We start from the raw sequence: 24,182 nt of genomic DNA, 5'->3' as shown, positions 1-24,182 counted from the left end.
TTGGTTTTGTGTTTTTTTTTATTTCATTTGTGTTTGATATGTATTAATAAACGAGTATGATTCTGTAGGCAAAGTTTTCCCATGCACTTTCTTTAGAGGAGCGTCCCCTGGATTCCACGAGAGAGGGCAGAGATTCTACACACACAGGTTTTGTGGTGTGTGTGCTTGTGAGGTGCCCCCGTGTAGGTCATTTTCTTGTAAATTTCGCCTCATCAGCAAACATTGTGAAATATGATTCTACCTCCTCCAGGGTGATGTTAGTATAAATTAGTAACAATACAGTTGAATTTCAATTCAACCATCCTTCTCTCTCTCCTACAGTATACTGATGGAGGTGCTGCCACCTGCTGGCTGTCATTTTTAGTAACCTGGCAAGTGAAGGGTGATAGCATTACTTGATGGTACAGTACTTGCGAAGCCAAGTAGAGAGGGAGGGAATTATCAGCGGAAGGCTCCAAGTCATTAAGACTATATAACACTTGAATTGGATCAGTATAAAAATTTGGGATGTGACAGGGTGAAGGAATGGTGTTCAACCACTTGGGCTGTTGGGAATTGAACACTGACCTGCATGAAGCGAGACCATCGCTCAACCGTCCAGCCCAAGTGGTTGGGCGCCAAGCAGAGAATGCAAGAAATTTTTAGATTTAATAATTTTAAGAAGGAATACAATTTGGTTTATTTATTTTTACATGGTAGATATCAGCAACTTTACAGGTTCAGTAATGTTCAAAATAGCAAAACAAAAGTTGACATTTAGGAAGTAAGGTAGGTTCCATACAGTTGATTAGGTAGTACTTAGTTTCTCTTTCTAACTAGTTGAGAGAGGGGACAGTCATTGATGTTAGGAAGGTCACTCCACACTTTGGGACGCTTTATTTGCCAAGCATTTATACTTTGATTAAGGTGCACTCTTAGAATGTAAAATAGATATTTGTTTCTCATGTGGCACCCATGGATTCTGTTACAACCCTCAAGGAAGCATTTAAGATTGGAATTAGCACTGCAGTTCAGTTTTATATAGACAGTGTATACAGAGTACACTTTAGAGAATGTGCAATGACTTCATATCTAACATTCAAAGATTTAAGTGCGCCAATTGCTGTCTGGAGCTTAAGTTTGTTATTGTTTTAATTGCTGATTTGAGTTGAGTAATTATGGTACTGCACAGAACAATTTGGTGCAATAGCTCAGAAAATGTGCAATCTCTCTTTATTCAGTGCATCTGGTCATTAACCCCTAACATTCAATTATTGTCATTTGATGCTCTGACCTATGCCAAGACAGTTACCATCATTGTCCTATATCATTGTGTGGGGCCAGATTCACAAAGCACTTACGCAAGTACTTACAAACGGGTACATCTTTCGTCAATCTTTGACGGCTTTGGTTACATTTATTAACCCTTAAACTGCGCAACAAGTCATGCGACGTGTTGAGTAACTTACCCAAAAGTGCGCTTCACGTCATGTGAAGTGTTGGAGTACAGTACTACGCAAGATTTAAACGGCCCGCAGATACACGGGTTTCACCTCACCTTATCAGGGCTCTTATAAACAGATGCCATTTTTTTTTTTAAATTGTGGGCCACATTCCCGGGTGTGAGGTCCTCAGTACTGAGTGAGCCACCAAGGCTGGCACACACAGCATGAGCTCACAGCACTGCTGTTCAGCTTGTGACCACAGCATCGCCTAAAAATGCCACAATATATACGTACATGCTATTATTTAGCGATGATGGTATTACAGAAGACCCCCGACTGTGATAAAAATGTCCAGGATTCTGATAATAGCAGGATTGTTGTGATAATTAGCGCTGTAGTGGGAGGAGTAATCTTGGTGGGGAGGGAGGTAGTGTTGTCTGCCAACTCTGTGTGACCACCTTTTACTGTTTGGACTCACTATACCAGCTTAGTTGTTCGTTATGGTGAACAAAACGTGCAGATACTTATATATAACATCTGAATATAGTGAATAAAACCAAAACACAGTATGGTGGGAGGCAGATGTTGGCGAGTCAGGTGAGGTGAGGTGAGGGAGGGGAGTGACAGCCAAATAAAAGCAAAAACAGTATGGTGGGAGGAGGATGTGAGCGAGTGAGGAGTCATTGAGGGAGGGAATGGCGGAGAGAGGTTGACTGGCAGATGTGGTGGCCACACCTCGCTGCTTTATGACTCGCAATATCAACTTAGTGGTTCATTATGGTGAACAAAACATTCAGATACGTATATATAACCTGTGTATATAGTGTAATAACCGACAAAGTATTTTTTTATTGTTTTATGAACACAATTTAATCAATAATATGCTCACCATAATTATGAGTACAGCGATGATTCACACATTTTATTACATAAATATATCACACTACACACTATTGAATATTATTACAGAAAGAAAAAACAAACAAAAAAAATCAATCAATCAATCAATCAGAGACATTGAAATAATTAGGTAATTTTCTCTTTGTGGCCAATCCTGCCCAACAGCTGGGGCTGAGCAGACCACCTCAGACTCATGCTGAGTCAGCGCCTCCTTTTTGCCAGACTTCCCCGCCCTATAGCGGCCAAAATATACATTTATGATTTTTTTATTATTTTTTCCTGTGTTCAGGGAACACAAGTTAACAGGTTTAGAATTTTTTTTTTTTGTTATGTGCCTGTGGGTGACAATGGCCAAATAGCCCTTAGCAACAGAAGGATTAAACAGTTTACAAGCATGAAAACTTCCCAATCAACTATTGCTATTGTTATAAACAACCTCCTGGTGCTTCAGAGCTCATTAACTGTTTAATAATTGTAAACAAAGCCGCACAAAGATTGAAACAAAATGTACAGATTCGTAAGTGCTTGCATAATTGCTCGTAAATCTGGCCCCTGGTTTTTATATCAATGATATATATATGGTTATTATATGGATAATGAAGTTAACCCAAAACACATGAATAAATTTTGCTATCATTTGTAATTGCTTGCAATGCAATGAGGCTATGTACTCTAGGCCTAAGACTATTGTCATATTAGAGATTTGGTCTTTACTGCCAGTGTTTGAATCCATTCCTGAATGACATTTCCAGACTGATTCACAGCAAAGGAATGTGAAGACACGTTCTTTGAGCTATGCCAGTAATAGGTTATTGTGCGACATATGTAGATATAATACATTGTAGAACAGTTGTATTCACTGTTTTTGTCAATTATGTATCCATAAATTGCATTATTAACACTTTCGCGCTTTAGATTAGAGATAACTCGCCACCGTTTTTTCTTACGATTCCGCATAACAGACTACTTTTGTAGTCCATCGAAAAAATATTTCTATAAATTCTATTTTCTAACCGAAATGGATGGGGATACTCTCAGATTTTCTCCATGAAATACTTTTCATGGAGTTTCATTCATGGAGTTTTCATGGAAATAGAAATCATGTTATAGTTTGGAAGGACAAGCTCTGTCATCACCAATATCCGCAATGCCGACACTACTCTAGCACAGCGCAGGAAACGCGTTCGTAAACGTGACAGGAGAACTGGAGTAGAAATTGTGAAAATGAACAAACCAAAGGCCATAGTGGATTACAATAAGTTCATGAAAGGTGTTGATCATTTTGATCAAATGGTCAAATATTATGAGTTTGCAAGAAAAACCCACAAATGGACCAAGAAGATCACTTTCTATTTTCTGCAAATGGCCATGCACAATGCATACGCATTGTATAACCACTACTCAACAGATATAAAAAAAACTAACACTATTAGAGTTTCACGCAGTAGGAATAAAAGCCTTATTGGTGTGGAACAGCGAGGAATGGCCAACAACAACAAGCATACCACATGTTCCCGACATAGATGCCAGCGCAGCTCCTCCTGCTGACGCGGCAGTTTCAACACCCGGCCCATCTGGTGCGAGGCGTCCTCTGTTCACCTCAACACCTCAAGCCCACTCATCAACCACAAATTCTGAAATGGACATTGAGGACATAGAACCATTTGATGTTTCTGATTTCATAGAAGATTCTACTACAAGTTTGGTGGTTCCTGTAGAAGACAATATTCATCCAGTGCATCCAAGAAATACAAGAATTATAGATTCAGAACAACGTCTCAACTACAAGTTGACGCATGAACTCGTGCACTTGGCTAAAAAAAGAAGATGCCGTGTTTGTTTCAAGTCTGGCAAAAGGAGGGACGTGATATATGGATGTAAAACTTGTGATGTGGCACTGTGCGCTGCGCCTTGCTACACAAGGTACCACCGAAGAAAGATATTTTGGGTGGAGAAAAAATAACCACCGGCAACAGCTTCACTCCACCTAAGAAACATCAGATGAGCAACTTCAGGATCAGAAGCCTGAAGATGGTGGAGTGAAGAAAAAATGCTCAACTGTTGATCTTCAATCAACATAGACAAGGTAAGTACACCTATTTGGAATTTTTTATCATCTATAAGAAGTTATATTATATACGTTTTGTAGAGAATTTATTTGCGAATTTTTTGGTACCAGAATGAATATTATATCATGTAAACTTCTATGAGTAAAAAAAAAAAAAAACACAAAGTATGTTTGGGGGTGTGGCGGGTGTGGCTCTGGGTGTGGCGGGCGTGTGGCAGTGGGTTCCCTTTAGCCGTTGATATATCCAACACGTGGGAAATATTTGTATGTGTTATGTATATGTCTGTGTAGGGAATTTTACTGCGATCACTGTCATACAAATTATAAAATGTTTCAACAAGTATAAACATGACAAACATCAAACGAACGAAAACAATGCGTTCGTTTCTGTCGCAAACGCATACTGAGCGACGTGGTTCTATATTTGGCGCTTCTCTTACACATGCTTTGTACAATTGTTATACATTTCATCTTATAGAAAATTTTATTGCGAACACATTGGTATAAAAAAGAAATACATAGAAAAGTAGGGTCAGGAAACGTATAAATGTATAAACTTTCCAAGCATGATTTCCCCCCTGTGTTTTCGCCAGTGCGCTCGCGGCTAACTACTCTCCACTTCACACACTCTTGCGGGTGGGCAATTACCTATATTAAACATTCATATGCATATGTCCGTGTAGAGAATTTTATTGCGATTCCAATGATACCAAAATTAGCAATGTAGGACAACTGTAGGCTTCGCAACCATTAAGAGAATGGAAACATTTTGTTGCTGTTTGGCACTCTCGGCGAGTGATCTGCATAGTTTTTTATTTGGTGTTGATACTCCTTATGCTTGGGCGGCATTTTATAGGTATGCTCTTATAAGCAATTTCATTGCGAACACAGTGATACCAAATTTAAATACATGCACCTTCAATTATTGTCAGGACAGTCAAAAGAGTGTACACTTTTTCGGTCTTACCGCGTAGGCGCGCGAAGTGCCGAAAGCATCTGGGGTATTGTTTTTTTTTGAGCGCCGAGAGCGCGAAAGTGTTAAGCAGGCAATGAGTCACAATAACGTGGCTAAAGTATGTTGACCAGACCACACACTAGAGGGGTGAAGGGACGACATCGTCCCTTCACCTTCTAGTGTGTGGTCTGGTCAACTTGCATTATTAAACACAAACCATATATTTGCAACTATATATTTGAAAAGAAACTAACAAAAACCATCCAAGTTGAGCATTTGTGTCCTCTTCCCCAGCAAACTATACACCTGGTGTTGACACCCACACCAACTCCACTGCACAGCATAATCTATACTATCAAGTTATAATGTAGTTATTATGTAGAATTCAAATTCTGTTACGATGTATCTAACACGGGTCCCAGTAATACAGGCGGGTTCATTCTCGACATACAATCTAGAATTCTGGGTTCGAATCCCGGGCGGGACAAAAATGGTTACACACATTTCCTTTCACCTAATGGGTCTGTTCACCAAGTAGTGAATAGGTACTCAGGAATTAGCCAGCTTTATGTGGGGTTACCATCCTGGGCGGGGTCAGTAATTAGGCCTTGGGGGGGGGGGGGGGGGGAGAACTTGATAAAAGCCTAACGTGTATGAATACACACTCTTGCTTCTTGTCTCCCAATACAATGAATTATTAAATTATTAATACATTTATTGTTAGCTTAAGGACCTGCCCAAAATGATATGTGTTAGTGCCACTGCAAGAATGTCACACGCAATCACCACTGTATGTCCTTTCTTGAATATAAATTAATTAATTATTTACAACACAACAATCTTACCTGATAGCCAACTAACTTTCCCAATTGCCAGCCACGTTCTTTGCACACTCTACTAGCCAAAGAAATAGCAGCAATCTTGCGAGGCTGTGTGACCACAATATTGCAATGACAAAGTTTTTCCACAGCATCATCAAGAATGAATTGAGGAACTTGCGTTGATTTTCCACATCCTGTTTCTCCCTCAATAATGACAACTTGATATAGAGCAATCTTCTCCAAGATCTAGAAAAATATAAAAATTAGCATGAAATATTACAGAAACCTTAAAATGTTACTCTCATTTCAGTTCAAGCAAACTGATTTCAAATAGGAGGTAAACTAACAAATAAACCATTAGCAGGTGTAGTGAATAAGATGCTTAAACATCGAGTTACAGAAAAGATTTAACAGAAGTAAGTTGCAAACGTGTGCTGAAAGTACTTTATGGGAGTTTCTAAGAACAAATAGAGGATCAGATCTTATTTCATAGTTTTTCTTAATTAGCACATTATATGAGAAGGCTTAAACAGTTCGAAAGAAGCTGTTCATGAGGAAGTTCAGAGGTTTGCTATTAGACTAGTACCAGAATTGAGAGGCCTGTGCTATGAGGCCAAGCTGAGAGAACTCACCCATACAACCTTAGAGGAGAGAAGAAACAAAGATGACACGATAACTATGTACAACATCTCGAGAGGCATAGATGAAGTGGATAAAGTAAGTCTATTTAAATTAAAAAAAGAGAGATAGGATATTGGTGAAAGCTTGACATCCACAACTTTGGAGAGAAATATGATGAAATTCTTAATGTCAAGAGAAACTATTGGTGACACAGGTATAAATGGCTAGGAAGCAGGACAAAGCGCACTATCTTCCTTTGTCACTGAAAGATAAGCACTCTTGACAAGCGCTGACAATACTCGTAAATGGTACAATGGTAATCTTTGCTGGATCTATTACACTTTAAAAAAAAATTATATATATATATAGATATAAAGGCCCACATTTCTTGCATGCACTGCACAAGTTACTCACTTCCTTTCGGGCATCAAAAATGGGCAAGGTTGCCTCCAGATCTTTATTGTTGAAATTGTAATGCAAGTAAACTTGTGCCTTCTGAGCATCCACATCTTCATCCTCAAGTGCTGAGCCTGCTAATGTTTCTTCCTCTAGAGCCACTCCCCAAGAAGTGTGTGCACTGTCAGGAGTGTTAGCACTCTGCAACACCTGCACAAAAAACAAAAAATAAGAGGGGTAACATATTTTAGAATACTGTAATACGAGAATTATTACGAGACATACTCTATTTAGTTACTAACAAAACTTGACATTTTTAAAGCGATGAGAATATAACAAGTGACACCTGACAACGTGCAGTTTGGCGAGTTATTACAGGTATATTAAAGGATTAACAAGGGGACAAAGTCTTGCTTTAGTCAGAGATAACGACAAAGGCAATTCGGGGATTGTCCTTGACCGTGAGAACTACCTCCAGAAAGCAGATGTCTTGCTCTCTGACTCCTGCACACATGTCCCTCTGACTTCTAACCCTTTGGATCACCTTAAAAATTCCTTTATCCGCAAACTAAGACAGCTCTCTAGTCTTTGTCGTCCTGATTTCGATCTCATTAAAGGTTTCCGTGTCATCTGCCCTTCTCTTCCTTATTTCTATGGTCTACCTAAAACTCCTGGCATTCCTCTTCGTCCTATCATTTCGTCACTGGGCTCTGTCAGTTATCCTCTTGCCTCCTGGCTTGCTAAAACTCTGACGCCTTACCATGGCACCTTTTCTCCTGCCCACCTTCGTCACTCTCAGGATTTCATAGAAAGACTGCGCCTCCAGCCCTTCTGTAAGATGCTTAGTCTTGATGTCAACTCTGTTCACTAATGTTGCCCTCGATGACGTTCTCTCTTTCCTTAGACAGAAGGCGACTGAGAGCCTTCTTCCTCTCCCGTTTCCCCACTTGAGTTTTTCCTCAAACTCATAAGACTCTGTGTTGACTAACTCTTTCAACGGTAAATATTGCACTCAAATTTTCAGTGTCGCTATGGGTTCCCCTCTCTCCCTTGTTCTTGCCAATTTCTACATGGAATACTTCGAAACTGCTGTTCTTCCTTCTAATGATACTCGTTCCTCTCTCTGGCTTTGCTATGTTTATGATATTTATGCTTTATGGCCTCATGACCTTAGTCTTTTCCAGCCTTTCCTCTCCTCTCTTAACAATCTGGCTCCTTCCATCCATTTCAAAGTTGAATGGGAATCTAATTCCCTCCTTCCTTTTCTTGACGTACATGTTCACAGCTCTGTGTCCGGGTTCTCTTTCTCTGTCTACTGCAAACCCATGCATAGTGGCATGTACATTCACTTCTTTTCCTACCATCCTCCTCCTGTTAAGAAAGGTGTCTTCGTCTCTCTCTTCCTCCGCGCTCTATGCATCAGCAACCCTCAGTTTCTTGATTCTGAAATTGCCTTTATCTACAAATCATTCTTTCGCCTTGGTTACCCTTTGCATTTTATCAACTGTGCCTATTCTCAAGATGGTCCAGGACGGACCAAAACGTCATCATCCCTTCACTTTCTGTGTGGTTTGGTCAACAGAGATAACGAGAGTAAAAATTTCAGGTGACACCTCGGCTTACAAATGCCCCTCTTTACAAACTTTTTGGGTTACGAGCCCAATTTCTTTGTAAAATCCTTATCAGGTTACGAACTTTGCCTCGGGTAACAATTTGTTGATATGTGTATGGCCAACCTAGAGCGTGGTGACACGGCGACCGCGCCTCAGTTTACTAGTGCCTTCCGCCAAGTAACAATCGCGCATGAATTCTTTGTAAAGAATTAGTGTTTTTTTTTAATTTTGGGGTATTTGAATATAAAAGTAATTATTATATATCTTGCCATGGGTCCCAAGAAAGCCAGTGATAAGGTTCAATCCAAGAAAACACATGTGAGGATGACCATAGAGGAAAACAAAAATTCATTTGTAAACATGAAAATGGCACATGGGTTGTTGAACTAGCTAGGCTGTACAAGAAATCTATGTCAACGATATGTACTATAATTGCTAAGAAAAAGGACATTACGAGTGCTAAAGTGCCAAAAGGTGTATCAACAATCATGAAACAAAGATCACAAACACTTGAGGATGTTGAAAAAGTTATTAACTTGGATACACGACAAGGAGTTAGGAGATGATAGCGTTTCAGAGGCCATCATTTGTGAAAAAGCAAGGCAACTGCACGAAGACCTTTTAAAGAAAACCCTTGGATCGAGTAATACAGATACGAAAGAGTTTAAGACGAGCAGGGGATGGTTTGAGAAATTTAGAAAAAGAAGTGGCATTCATAGTGTTGTGAGAGTTGAGTGTTTTGTGTTGCGAGTTGGTTGATGAACACAGCGAAGAGCTGACCACTGAAGAACTCCTAGCTTTTCACAAGGAGCAGCAACAAGAGACAGCCGAGGAAATTTCTTCAGGAGGAGGTAGTACAGAATGTCCTTTCCTCAACAATTAAGAAATTGTGTAGATTATGGGAAAAAATGCAAACTTTTATTGAAACAACTCGCCCAGAGCATGCTGTAGTAGGCCATTGTCTTAACCTTATTAATGACACTGATGCCTCACTACAGACAAGTGTTACAACGTAGGAAAACCAGTCTCCATGGAAAGGTTTTTAATAAGAAAAACAAGCAGTGAGCCACAAGCAGGTCCTAGTGGTATGCAGGCAAAATATAGGATAGAGTGTACTCCAAAGAAGTCATCACTGCATGATGTTATAATGGAAAGGTACTTTCGTTCCAAACAATAACACCTCTCCTCCTCTCCCACCCCTCCTCACCGTCTTCCATATGCCAACAAGGAGTCATCAATAAAGGTAAGCAATAACTTGTACATACTTTAGTACTAAAGATTTGGGTGAATTAGGTATTAGGAACATCTAAGCTTGGTGGTGAGTAAAAGCACAAAGACGTAATCCAGCCACCAGCTCACACAGTCAGCTGGTGGCTGCCGCCCTCAAGGCCAGACTCACTAATATGTCTCCTCCAACAATACTGTTTGTGGTGTTATTACGCTATATAAACACATTATATACAAGTATCTACCTGTTTTATTCACCATACTTATACAAGTAAACTGGTATGGTGCCCAAAGACCATCGTGGTCACCAGTAAACAACATGGTAAGTCGTGAAGACGACACCACCGCCCTCACCAAAATGGCGGCTCCCAACCTACTCCTCTTGCTGTTTATACCCTCTATACACACGTTATATGTAAGTACCTGTATGTACATTTGTGTTCACCATAGCGAACCACTAAGCTGGTATGGGGAGTGTAGTCAATAAAAGGTGGCCACACACAGTCAGAAGACAACGCCACTACCCTGCCTCCCACAGCATTACTCCTCCCTCCATGGAGCACAGCGCTAAATATCACCACAATCCAGCTATTATCAGAACCCTAGCCAGTTTTATCACAGTCAGGGGTCTTCTGTAATAATATCATCACTACATAATAGCATGAACAAGTATATTATGGCATTTTTAGGCGATGCTGTGGTCACAAAAAAAATAAAAATAAATGTTTATTTAGGTAAGGTACATACATACAAGAGATTTTACAAAGTTTGTTGGATTAATAGATAGAGCTAGTACATACAATGCCTAAAGCCACTATTAACACTTTCGCGCTCTCGGCGCTCAAAAAAAAACAATACCCCAGATGCTTTCGGCACTTCGCGCGCCTACGCGGTAAGACCGAAAAAGTGTACACTCTTTTGACTGTCCTGACAATAATTGAAGGCGCACGTATTTAAATTTGGTATCACTGTGTTCGCAATGAAATTGTCTATAAGAGCATACCTATAAAATGCCGCCCAAGCATAAGGAGTATCAACACCAAATAAAAAACTATGCAGATCACTCGCCGAGAGTGCCAAACAGCAACAAAATGTTTCCACTCTTAATGGTTGCGAAGCCTACAGTTGTCCTACATCGGTAATTTTGGTATCATTGGAATCGCAATAAAATTCTCTACACGGACATATGCATATGAATGTTTAATATAGGTAATTGCCCACCCGCAAGAGTGTGTGAAGTGGAGAGTAGTTAGCCGCGAGCGCACTGGCGAAAACACAGGGGGGAAATCATGCTTGGAATGTTTATACGTTTCCTGACCCTACTTTTCTATGTACGTATTTCTTTTTTATACCAATGTGTTCGCAATAAAATTTTCTATAAGATGAACTGTATAACATTTGTACAAAGCATGTGTAAGAGAAGCGCCAAATATAGAACCACGTCGCTCAGTATGCGTTCGCGGCAGAAACGAACGCATTGTTTTCGTTCGTTTGAGGTTTGTCATGTTTATACTTGTTGAAACATTTTATAATTTGTATGACAGTGATCGCAGTAAAATTCCCTACACAGACATATACATAACACATACAAATATTTCCCACGTGTTGGATATATCAACGGCTAAAGGGAACCCACTGCCACACGCTCGCCACACCCCCAAACATACTTTGTGTATTTTTTTTTTTTACTCATAGAAGTTTATGTGATATAATATTCATTCTGGTACCAAAAAATTCGCAAATAAATTCTCTACAAAACAAAAGTATCCCCATCCATTTCGGTTAAAAAATGGAATTTATAGAAATATTTTTTCGATGGACGAGAAAAGTAGTCTGTTATGCGGAATCGTAAGAAAAAACAGCGACGAGTTATCTCTAATCTAAAGCGCGAAAGTGTTAAGCAAAGCGTTTCGGGCAGGAAAAACATTAATGACTAAAGCTTAATACTAATGGGAATAAAGAATAAAATGTGTTGAGAACAAATAAAAATAGAGGTAAAAGAGGGATGGAACATGGCTGAAAAAGCAGCACAAATACAATTACAAATTATTACAGACAATTACATTCAAACAGCGTTGTTTAAAAAACAAAACAGACATGGGTTGACAAGAGGGGTAAGGTAGGTTACAGGGAATTTATTAGGTAGTGCTTAGTTTTTATCTTAAACTGGTTGAGAGAGGTACAGTCTTTAACATGGTTGGGAAGGTCATTCCACATTCTGGGTCCCTTGATTTGTAGAGCATTTCTCTTGTTTCATTTTTTTATTTCATTTTGGTGCTGTTTCACCTTGTGAACAAGGTGAACAGCAGTGCTGTGAGCTCATGCTGCGTGTGTCAGGCTTAGTTGCTCACTCAATACTGAGGCCCCTAACACCCGGGAATTTGGCCCACGATTTTTTTTTAAATGGTGTCTGTTTACAAGAGCCCTGATGAAGGTGTGGTGAACCCCGTGTATTCGCGGGCCGTTCAAATCTTGCGTAGTACTCCAAAGCATCATATGATGCGATGCGCAATTTAAGGTCAATTAAGGCAGTGTCTGGGATGCTCCCGGACGCAGGTTCGAATCCTCATCACAGCCCTTGTGGATTTGTTCATTTAATGCATCACGTTAGTGTGATCTCTGTGTGTAATCAGGATTATCATTGCAATTTAGTTTTGTAGATATAGAGAACATCTCGGTATGTGTAAAAACTTGATATTTAACATGTTTAAAGGTTTCGGTAAGGTTGCAGAGTGGCGTCTGGGACTGGAATTTGTTATTGTTCTACTTATTGATTTTGTTTTTTTGTTTTGTTTCAAGTAATTAGGGGTCAGAGGTAATTAAGGGTGGTAGATCCCCAGACACTGATACCATAGGTGAGATATGGATAAATTGAATAATACAGAGTAACTACAGCAGAGTGAGGAAAGTATATGTACACCATGTATTTATTCATACTAAAATACATAAACCTAAATGTTATACTGTAACTGCACATAACACACATTTTTCCTGTAAATATACCTGATAATAACTCTTCTGCTAAAAAGTTCAATGGATCCTAGTATGGCCGTTCTGCACATCCAGACACTGGATGGTGAAGTGCCAGACATGGTTCTCACGTTTTTACTAAGGCCCTTGGAGGAAACGGAGACACTCTGGACTTTTTTTTTTTAAAGATGGGGGATTGTTACTGGAACTTAGGCTTCCAGTAACACATGTATATGAAGGACTTACATCTTATGCAGTACTTAAAAAGTACTACAGCTGTGTTGCACAATGGAAGGGTTAATTTTAAATATTTTGTTTGATCCTTGGAACTTGTTAGGCTTTAATTTTCATATTAGTATAATAACTTCCTCCTGGTAACCATCAAATTTGCCAACTTTATTACTATACCGTACCTACACATGTTAATATAATTATGAAAAATAGGGCAAACATTAAAAAATATGAGCAACCTATTACAGTACTGTACTAACCTTGGTGTTCTCAAATTCTTTTTGGTACTTCTGAGCATACGTGTGGCCAAGTTCACGTCGCATGTAGTCTGGCAGTGGAGGGAGACTTAATTCTTCATCTTTACTTAAAGGTAGACCTTCACCATCTGTCTGGCTGTCTGGAAGCACCACCTGTTGAGAAAAAACTCGCTTGATTTGCGAACTGAAATTCCGAAAAATATTTTTTACTAACACTTTGAACAGAAAATTATTAATCATTGCTAAAATGGGGTGAATTAAACAGATAGGCACAGTAAGCATGTTAGGCTTATCAACGTCCTCCTAGACCAATGACTGGCCTCGCCAGGATGCAACCCACAACAGTTCCTTAATTCCTAGGTACCTATTTACTGCTAGGTAAACAGATGCAGCATGCGAAATGAAACTATTCCCAACAGTTTTTGTCCTACCGCAGGAATCAAACCCTGGACCTTAGTGAGCTGATAATGCAGACCACTGCACTACAGGCCCCTGTTTATATATTCATTGTTTAAAGAAAACTGTTAAAGATTATTGGTGTTTGTTGCTTCCTTCTTTCTGTACATATTTCAACTTGGCAAAACAACTGTAAAGTACCGGCACTGTATTGGTAATGGAGAGAGAAGAAAATTTGGTGTGGGGAAACTGGGGTACGCAGGAAAAAATGACTAGATTCAGCAGCTGACAAGAAGACTTAATACAACAGAGGTAGAGGAAAGGAAAAGATACTGTTGCAATGTGTGCTTGTGACTTTGTAATGTAAGAACTATTGTATATATATATATTGAAATAAAATGAAAACTCAAGTAAGGTAGAATAATACTGAAAGAAAAGTCATTAAAGGGTAACATAATGGAGTTGTAGTGCCTACTTTTATCTATGAATGCATGATGCTTGTGTGACATAAGCATAAAAAACTGAGCTGGAGCAGTAAAAATGGACACTTGGCTACATTTGTGGTGTTAGTAACTTAACAAATGTGTCAGGGGAAAGCCAAGTACAAAAGTCAGAAAATTTTAAGATTGAGGAGAGTTTATTCAAATTATTTGGTCATGTTGAACAAATGAATGATTAAATGGATAAGTGTTTGTGTATTCAAATGGGCAAGAGGAAAAGAGGAAAGCCAAGGAGTAGATGGATGGACATGGTGTGTAATAAATTAATTGTGTAATTACCCAAGTGTAGTTACAGTATGAGAGCTACACTTGTGGTGTCCCATATCTTCCCAGCACTCTTTGTTATATATAACACTTTGGAAGTACTAATGATTTTGGCCTCCATCACCTTCTCACCTAACTTGTTCCAACCGTTTACCACTCTGTTTGGTAAAGTGAATTTTTTTATATTTCCTCGGCTGCTTTGTTTAGTTAGTTTAAATCTATGACCTCTTGTTCTCTAAAGTTCCAGGTCTCAGGAAGTCTTCCCTGTTAATTTTATCAATTCCTGTTACTATCTTGTATGTAGTGATCATATCGCCTCTTTTTATTCTATCTTCTAGTTTTGGCATACAGTATTTAATGCATCTAACCTCTCCTCATGGCTCTTGCCCTTCAGTTCTGGGAGCCACTTAGTAGCATGTCTTTGCACCTTTTCCAGTTTGTTGATGTGCTTCTTAACACTTTTGCTCGGCAACGACTAAGCATTGAGTTGTCCTGTTTCCTAGAGGCAGGTCCGCTGAGGACTCGGCATTGAGTGCTTGACAGTAATTGGCGGTGGCTTCAGAATGGCCGCACGGCGGTTTTTGAACATTATATGCATATGCTCCTGTAGGGAATTTCATTGCAAATACATTGATACCAAAATGAAAGACCTAGGACCAGGACTGAGGTAACAAAGTTGAAAGAGAATACCAATTTTATTGCTCTTTATTAGCGCTCACCGAGGTAATGCTCCGTCACTTTCTCTGTTTGCTGTGGGTGGTACGCCGGGCTTTTGAACTTTATACTGTATTTGCATATACTCCTGTAGGGAATTCTATTGCAAACACAATGATACCAAAATGAAAGACCTAGGTGAGAAATGAGATGTCCAAAGTGTAGAGTGTACACATTCTATTGCTCTTGCGTGCTCCCGGGTAACATGCTCTCACTTTCTCGTTGAGCTTTTGGGCTTTATATTCATTTAGTCCTGTAAAGAATTCTATTGTGAACACATTGATGCTAAATTGTAAAACCTAGGACGAGAATTGAGATGACAATGTTTAAACCTCCTCCTGGAACCTCTTGTCGAGTTCTTCACACACTTCTTTGTCATTCTCTGTATACTGTACCTGTCCTCGCCTGTTCTAAGTGTCATTACCTGTTCTTTCACTGTTTTCCTCCTGATGTGACTGTGGAGTAGCTTTGGTTCGGTCTTGGCTTTGCTTGCTACATCATTTTCATAATTTTTCTCTGCTTGTCTTCACACACTAACATACTCATTCCTGGTTCTCTGGTATCTCTCTCTCTGCTTTCTGGTGTCCTGTTATTTCGGAAGTTCCTCCTCGCCCTTTTGTTCATTTCCTTTGCTTCCATACATGCCCTATTAAACCATGGATTCTTCTTTTGCTTCTCGGATTTTTCTTTTTGGGCCAGGATGAACCTGTTTACTGCCTCCTGACACACTTGGGTGACCTAGTCCATCATGTCTTGTACAGACCTAGCTCTGAGGTCTGTGTCTCATGGTATATCCCTTAGGAAACTTCTCATTTCCTCATAATTCCCTTTCAGTATGCCAGTGCATGTGTGTATTTAGACTAGTGAATATATATTTAGAGGTAGGTAGGTAGAGGGGTGGGTGGGGTTGGGGATGTGGGGGAGGGGTGGTTTTGGGGTGGTGGGGTCGAGGGTGGGGGGGGGGTCACTGAGGAAGCAAGGATTGCATGTGATTATTACACGAAAAGTGTTTTAAGAACACGGGTATGTGGAAACAAAAATTGTTCAAGAATGTTTCAAATATTTTTTAGATGATCTCTCAATAAGCACATTACACTTAGTTGTATGAAGCTGTATTGTACTGCTGTTGATGTCATGTTGGAGCACATAAGTGGTGGTACTTCATGAGCTGCAATGGGTGGGTGTGGAAAATATGGTCATGGGTATAGTGTCATCTTGTTCATTTTTATTCTCCATGTTCATTCTTGTTCTCAATGTAACCTACCTTACCCCCTAAATGTCAACCCATGTCTTGCTATTTTTTAAACAATGCTGTTTGTTCACCACCGTGTACAATTGCTGATTTCTGCCATGTTCCCCCCCTTTTTTTATTTTTTATTCCTTCTTTCAACACAATTTATACCTAATCCCAATTACTATCAAGTTTTAGTCTAAGTTTCCCCCCCCCCCACACCTTGCCCGAAACGCTATGAGTATTAGTGGCTTTAGGTATTGTATGTACTAGCTCTGTCTATAAATCCATCATTATGTTTGTAAATCAACTATGTATGTACTTTTCCTGAATAAAATTTATTTATTTATTTATTATTTACAGTATTTGGTTTCTCTCTTTCTCTCCTATTTCTTTTGGTCAGATTCCTCTACACCCCATCATAATCATCCAACAAATGAAGTACATTACAAAGCCAATACTTACTGGTGCAAATTCAACACCTTTAAACCAATCAATATAATCCTGAGCATTTCCGGTAAATTTACGAGGACCTTGTTTAGCCATCTGAAAGGAAAAAATGGATTACTAGAGACTTGATCATACTTATGCTTCCATGAACAATTATTATATATGGTATGTGGTAACTTTTATATCTATTAGACTATTTTGCATTACTGTAGTTTGATTTTTTGTTATGGGGAAAATAACAGAGTCAAGATTTTTTGTGATGGTGTTGACAATAAAATTGGTGCAATAGCAAAGATTTACTGAATAACTGTGATAGGTAATTTTAATGGTAGAATAATAGGTCTCTTTAAATGACTGTATAAATGGTACCCAAAGAATAAATTTAAAAATTATATTGATTAATAAATTGAATGATTAATGCACTGATAGACAGTTATGCATTACAAGTACACATTTTAGGCCTAGATATACATAATCATTGCGTGTTTGTGGAGAGCAACATGTATGCGGATATAACAGCAGTAAGAGGAATATCTGGATGCTTATCTTTAATTTTCTTATAGCATTGGCTACTTCAGTCCTTGAATGCAAGGAAAACCCCTTCACAATCTAGTCTTCAATAGTACTCCAGCACTTACACACTATTATTGTTACAACTAAAGACCTTACCAAGACTCAGACCCATGCTTACTTACCAGGGGCCAGGACCAGAATTTTATTTTCTCTACAGTTCTTAACAGTATTATTAAGCATTAACTCTTAAGTAATAACTTAATAATACTACAGTATTAACACTTAATAGTCCTCGTGGCACAGTGGTAAAACACTCGCCCGGCGCTTCGCAACCACTTTGATCTGGGTTCGTATACTGGTTGGAGAGGATTGGCTGGGTGCCAATCCTTAACTGTAGCCTCTGTTCACCTAGCAGTGAATGGGTACCTGGTTTGTTAAATGATTTGGCAGGTCGTATTCTGGGAAAAAATTAGGATTAATGACCTGCCCGAAACAATATGCATGCCAGTGTCTTTACCAAATGTCTTTACCAGTGTCTTTACTCAAATGACCAAAGAGCCAAAGCTCAACCCCCGCAAGCACAATTAGGCGAGTACAAGAATGCAAGAACTCTTGTGTATATATAAATAAAAATAATACAAGGTCATGGAAGCACGGATATCAGAGACCTTCACAAAATTTAGGAAACCAGCCAGAAAGATTAGTCAAAATAAAATTAGCTACTATTTGAAGGAAATTGTAACGTAAGCTTATGTATTCGAGTTCAGGTGATAAATCTCAAGTGTGTTTAGTGCTTTTTTATGTTTATTTAATATAGGCTTTATTACAGAAGTTGGTTGTTGGCAATGTAGTGATGTGTTGTGATAGCTGAGATGAGACCTGAAGTAGAGAGCTTGAGCAAGGCCAAGGAGAGAGAGAGAGCTCGAATGAAGGAAAAGAGCATGGAGTTCAGATGCAGGAGGAATCAAAGAGTTTCGAGTGCAAGATGTGAGCCATCTTGGTAAACGGACCTGTCAGATGCAACAAACTGTTCCTTAACCCCTGCACTGCTCACCTGTTTTTGGCAAAAACTTCATAGTGCAATTGTTAAGGACATATTTTTATTGTTTATATAAATGGTCAGGTAAAGTTAATGTCAAAATGATTCCAAACTCAACTATTTTCATTTTAAAACAGTAATGAAAACATTAAAAAACATTAGAATATAGCCTAAGATAACATATGGATAACCTATAGCCTATGGATAACAAGAACTTTTCACACTAGAGATGCTATACCGATGATGATACTTTTCAAAACGCTTGTGCTCTCTAGAGTGGAGTACTGCTGCACAATGACAGCACCTTTCAAAGCTGGAGAAATTACTGACCTGGAGAGCGTGCAGAGATCCTTTACTGCTAGAATCCACTCAGTAAAACATCTAAATTACTGGGACCGACTAAAGAGCCTAAAACTGTACTCCCTTGAGCGCAGGCGGGAGAGGTACATAATAATTTACACGTGGAAAATATTAGAGGGGCTGGTCCCAAACCTGCACACAGAAATAACATCACATGAGACCAGAAGACATGGCAGGATGTGCAGAATACCCCCGTTGAAAAACAGAGGTGCAACTGGTACTCTGAGAGAGAACTCTATCAACATCAGAGGCCCGAGACTGTTCAACACGCTTCCACTACACATAAGGGGCATAACTGGCCGACCCCTCACAGTGTTCAAGAGAGAACTGGATAAGCACCTCCAAAGGATACCTGATCAACCAGGCTGTGACTCGTACGTCAGGCTGCGAGCAGCCGCGTCCAACAGCCTAGGTTGATCAGTCCGGCAACCAGGAGGCCTGGTCGACGACCGGGCCGCGGGGACGCTAAGCCCCGGAAGCACCTCAAGGTAACCTCAAGGTAAGGTCAAGGTAAGTAAAAAAAAAATGCACAACTCACAAAATGACATTTGCTGTTTGGTGCAGTGCAGTGGTTAATCCTATGTTGCTTGGAATACGACCCACCAAATCGTCTTAACCAGGTACCCATTTTACTGTTGGGTTAAACAGAGGCTACAGTTAAGGATTTGCGCCCAGTAAATCTTGCCCGGCCAGTATACGAACCCAGGACAAAGAACTTGTGAAACGCCAGGCGAGCATCTTAACCACTATACCACGGGCACTGCTATTGTTTACCAATAATATAATGTTATAGTAGAATGATGAAGAAGAGGACGTTGGAGTCAAAATCCACTGTTCGCTAAGTTGCACAACAGAAAGGAGCAGCAGTCAAAAAAGGTAACCAAACCCTTGGAATAATCAAGTGTACCTTTGACTTTAAGGAAAAGATAGCAATTCAACTGTATAAATCTCTGGTGCACCCCTATTTGGATTACTGTATCCAAGCATGGAGACCTCATCGTCAAAAGAACATAGCTGCTCTAAAGAAAGTGCAAAACTGGGCAACAAAAAATATTCCATTAGCTAAGTCAACTCTCATATCAGGAAGGGTTGAGGGCCATAGGGCTAACAACACAAACTAGACATGACAGGGCAGATGTCACAAAATTTTAAAACACTTAATAATTTAGAGGATGTTTACCAGATTTACCCAAGTTTACCACTAACACTAGTGGCCTTGACGAGGACAGGAAGCCAGCAGCTTATTAAAGGTTCCCCCCATTTGCCTTGATATTTTCCAGCTGTACAGTACAGTACTTTAAATGTTAGCAGAGTTTTGTCATTTACCTGCTTTGGCAGGGTATGCAGTTCCATTGGTTAATAACCCTGTGGATGAAAGAAGCATCTCCTGTTCTCAGTCCTAAATTATGGCTTGTTGAGCTTGAAACCATAAAACTTGTTTGAGCTTGAAACCGTAAAATTTGTTTGAGCTTCAAACTTGCTCCTTGTTTGTTACATCTGACCTTTTTAAGAAATTTTTCAGATCAACATCCTCTAAACTGTTTAGTATTTTATAAGTTTCAATAATATCCGCCCTGTCATGTCTGGTTTGCAGTGGTGTTAGCCCCTGTGGCCCTCAAATGTTCCTCGTATGTTAGTTGACTTGCCTCTGGAATGATTTTTGTTGCGCAGTGTTGCACCTTCTCCAGAGAATCGATGTTCTTCTGTGAGGTCTCCATGCTTAGTTACAGTAATCCAAATATCTATCATAACTAACAAACTCTGTCTTCAGACAACACACAGCCCCTCTGTTTAAGTCCCTTACCATGCTAAACACACACGCCACACATTCTCATGTGCTATTTACATGTACAAAACCTTGTTCATAAATGATAATCTTGATCTGAAACTTTTCCTTGATAGGTATAATAGAACTCATGAGCACTACACTAGAAATCTCTCTTTGATATCCCCAGAGTCAAATTAAATCTATGCAAATAAATGGATCCAATCTATGCAACTTACTCCCTATTGAATTAAAATATATTGTCAAACCCATCCCCCTGTTCAAAAGTAAAACCAAAAAGTACCTAATTTCATTTCCATAGTTTCCTACCTTGTGCTTCAAACTCACACTGTACCTTGTACCATCTACTTCCTCAATATTAGTACTTCAAGACATATCTTTGTAAGTGTAATCACCTCTGTCAATTAATATTGTAGTTACATGTTGATATAAAACCTTGCTACAATGTATTTCTTCATCTTACCCGACATGTTTGAATAAGGACCTGCCCAAAATGCTGTGTGTGTTTGTGGTTATACAAGAATGTAAAAACATTAATCTTATGTAATCTCACCAACCCATTGTACCTTATCGAGAATAAAAATTAATAATACTGTAGTAATATTATTATTGTAAATGGGGGTACACCAGAGATATATGCAATTGAATTTATTTATTTATTTATTTATGCATATACAAGAATGCACATAAGGAATGTGAGGATACAAATATGGTAATTACAGTCTTGTAAAGCCACTAGCGCGTGCAGCGTTTTGGGCAGGTCCTTAATCTAAGAAAATTTTAAGGAGGTAAATACTTGCAAAATTTATAGACAAAAAAATGATAACAGTTACATGAAATTAAAAAAAGAAGATGAATCACTACCTTCTTTTCCTGGGTTCACTACCTTTCATTTTCCTGAGTTTCTTCCTATGTTGATACGGACAATTTCTTCAAAAGGTCAAATGTAACACATACAGGAGCAATGGTTTCAAGCTCAACAAGCCACACTGTAGGACTGAGAACAGGAGATGATGCTGCCTCACCCACAGGGTTATAAACCCATGGAGCCGCCTACCCGCCGAAGCCGTAAATGTCAAAATTCTTAAATTTTAAAATCCAACTGGAAAAGATCATCAGAGCAAATGGGGAGGGGGACAATTGACAAGCTGCTGGCTTCCTGTCCTCGTCGAGGCCACTAGCGTCGGTGGAACCTCAGAAAATATAGGTATATTACTACTTTTATCAGTTAGCTTAAGGACAAGCGTGTTAGTGGCTTTGTAAGAATGTAATACTCAAGCACCAATATGTACTCTCACCTTTATGTACCTTCTGGTATGCACATAAAATAAATATCTAGACCTCATGGTGACCTCTCAGCTTGGACCTTCAATGCACCAGCCTAATTTAAGTATATTCCACCAATATAAGTGTCAATAGGACTAGTTACATCAGTAAGACCTGACTGGGCCCGGCACGCCTCAACCCCGGCCTAGGGTTAGGTCAAACTAACCCAGTTGTACCCGTGTATTAAAACATCCATGTCGGGTTCCCCCTTACATTTATATGAATACTGATGACAAGTATTCCTTGTAGACCAGGAGGGAGATGAGGCAGGAGGTGTGACCCTTCTCTCCCGGCCGGAGACTGCCAGGGTCGCTGAAGGCGGTCTACTGGTCACCCGTCGTCGTCGTCTCTCTCACGGCACTTATTATGGCTCTTGCCCCCCTCTCCTACTGTTATTACCATAGGGTAACAATAGAAAAATGTAATATACAGCTAGGGTAAACTCAAACTATGTATTGTTTGTCAAATAACTTTCATTGTATGTTAATGGTCATTACAACTTGTACGACACGTGACTGGTCATTGGTTCTGGAGACTTTCCGCAACAGCTCATTAAATTGTAAATGAATTTTCAATCATATTCTGCTCTTATTAAAGCCTGAAAGTTACACAGTCTTTACTATTAGACTAACTTGTAAACTAATGCATATATAATTACTGTTTCTTTGTTGTACATTAGCAATAAACCAATATAATTCTAGCATAAGCCAAATCCAAAAGTAGAATGAAGTGTGAAATAGGTGACATGTAATATTGTTTTGCTTTTATGTTAATTATTTCATTCTACACTTTTTCGTTTAATAAAAATAAAGAAATTAATATCGGTGATTAAAACAGACAGAAACATGTCTACTTAAAGTAGACATAATAGATGTGTTTCTATTATAAACAGTTATTTTTTAACACGTGTAACGTATAGTACGTAAGATTTTTCGGATAATTTTCAAACAATTTAAAACCTATGAGATTAAACAAATGCATTTAAATCGACACAAATTTGTGGGTGTTTTTTCGAATCGCATGTGTTGATGGCAGTGTTTAAGGTTGCCAGATTGGGCTACAAGTAGCGAATTGGGCTACTTTTGAGAGCCCCGCGCTCCCAAATTTTTAATTTCGCTACTTGCTACTTTTTGGGCTAATTTAAAAAGCAAGTTGGGCTAATTTGTGCAATTAATGTTAAGCAACTCAATGATGATTATTTATGGTCAGATGCAACACAAACAAGCACCCCGCGATAGCAGCCATAGACTGACAATTTAAATGCGAGCACAGATTGTAACTTGCTTAGCTAAATGAATTGTGGGGTTCAGTCCCTGAGCCCATTATGTGCCTCTGTAACCCTTTCCACTACCGCCTACAAGATGGGTATTGGGTGCATAATAAATGAACTAAACTAAGCACAGCACGCAGTATATCCTTTTACGACCAAAGATCACATTCACTCCAAAAAAATCTTCCACTTACGGGCTATTCATGCCTGTGCCACCTCTTGGGTAGCTTAATCTTCATCAATCAATCGCAAATAAGGAACAACGCTATCAAGGCAGTGTCCGCGTCTCGCATTTAAGTACCCCGCTCGGTGCGCGCGCGCTACTTAGTCGGTTAGTCTCCAACTCATGGTAATACATTTTCTTCTTCGCAGAATTTCACCGCTTTTGCTGAGAAAATCAGTGATTATTTACGCAAATTGTTTCGGGCAGGAAAAACATTAAAGACTAAAACTTAATACTAATTGAGATTAAAGTATAAAATGTGTTGAGAACAAATAAAAATAAAAAAGAGGGGAACATGGCAGAAAAAGCAGCACAAATACAATTAGGTCGACAAAGTGTTGTTTAAAAAAACAGACATGGGTTGACAATATAGAGGTAAGGTAGGTTACAGGGAATTTATCCGGTAGTGCTTAGTTTATATCTTAAACTGGTTGAGAGAGGTACAGTCTTTAACATGATTGGGAAGGTCATTCCACATTCTGGGTCCCTTGATTTGTAGAGCTCCGTTTATATGTGTGAACTATGTTTATATGTTTGCTAGAAATCCGGGTTTCTTTTTTTGTATGTGTGTGTGTGCAGAAATAATATGAATAAAACAATTAACATCGTGTAGTGTACTCTATATAT

General features: G+C 39.2%; 1 protein-coding gene across 1 annotated transcript; it reads right to left on the bottom strand.

The window, feature by feature from the left end:
• LOC138356049 (probable ATP-dependent RNA helicase spindle-E) lies at positions 1-22,153 on the bottom strand. The gene is made up of 6 exons (XM_069311618.1): positions 22,035-22,153; positions 17,054-17,134; positions 13,487-13,636; positions 7,204-7,395; positions 6,193-6,414; positions 1-368 (listed from the first exon to the last, which is right to left on the bottom strand). The coding sequence occupies exons 1-6, from the start codon at positions 22,080-22,082 to the stop codon at positions 258-260; spliced, it is 804 nt and encodes a 267-aa protein (XP_069167719.1). The 5' UTR covers positions 22,083-22,153; the 3' UTR covers positions 1-257.
• Between the last annotated feature and the right edge of the window lie 2,029 nt (positions 22,154-24,182).

The sequence above is a fragment of the Procambarus clarkii genome, chromosome 70 (assembly GCF_040958095.1).
Source record: "Procambarus clarkii isolate CNS0578487 chromosome 70, FALCON_Pclarkii_2.0, whole genome shotgun sequence".
Lineage (NCBI taxonomy): Eukaryota > Metazoa > Arthropoda > Malacostraca > Decapoda > Cambaridae > Procambarus > Procambarus clarkii.
The sequence above is the reverse complement of the archived record's forward strand: the minus strand, read 5'-3'. Positions and strand labels throughout refer to the sequence as shown.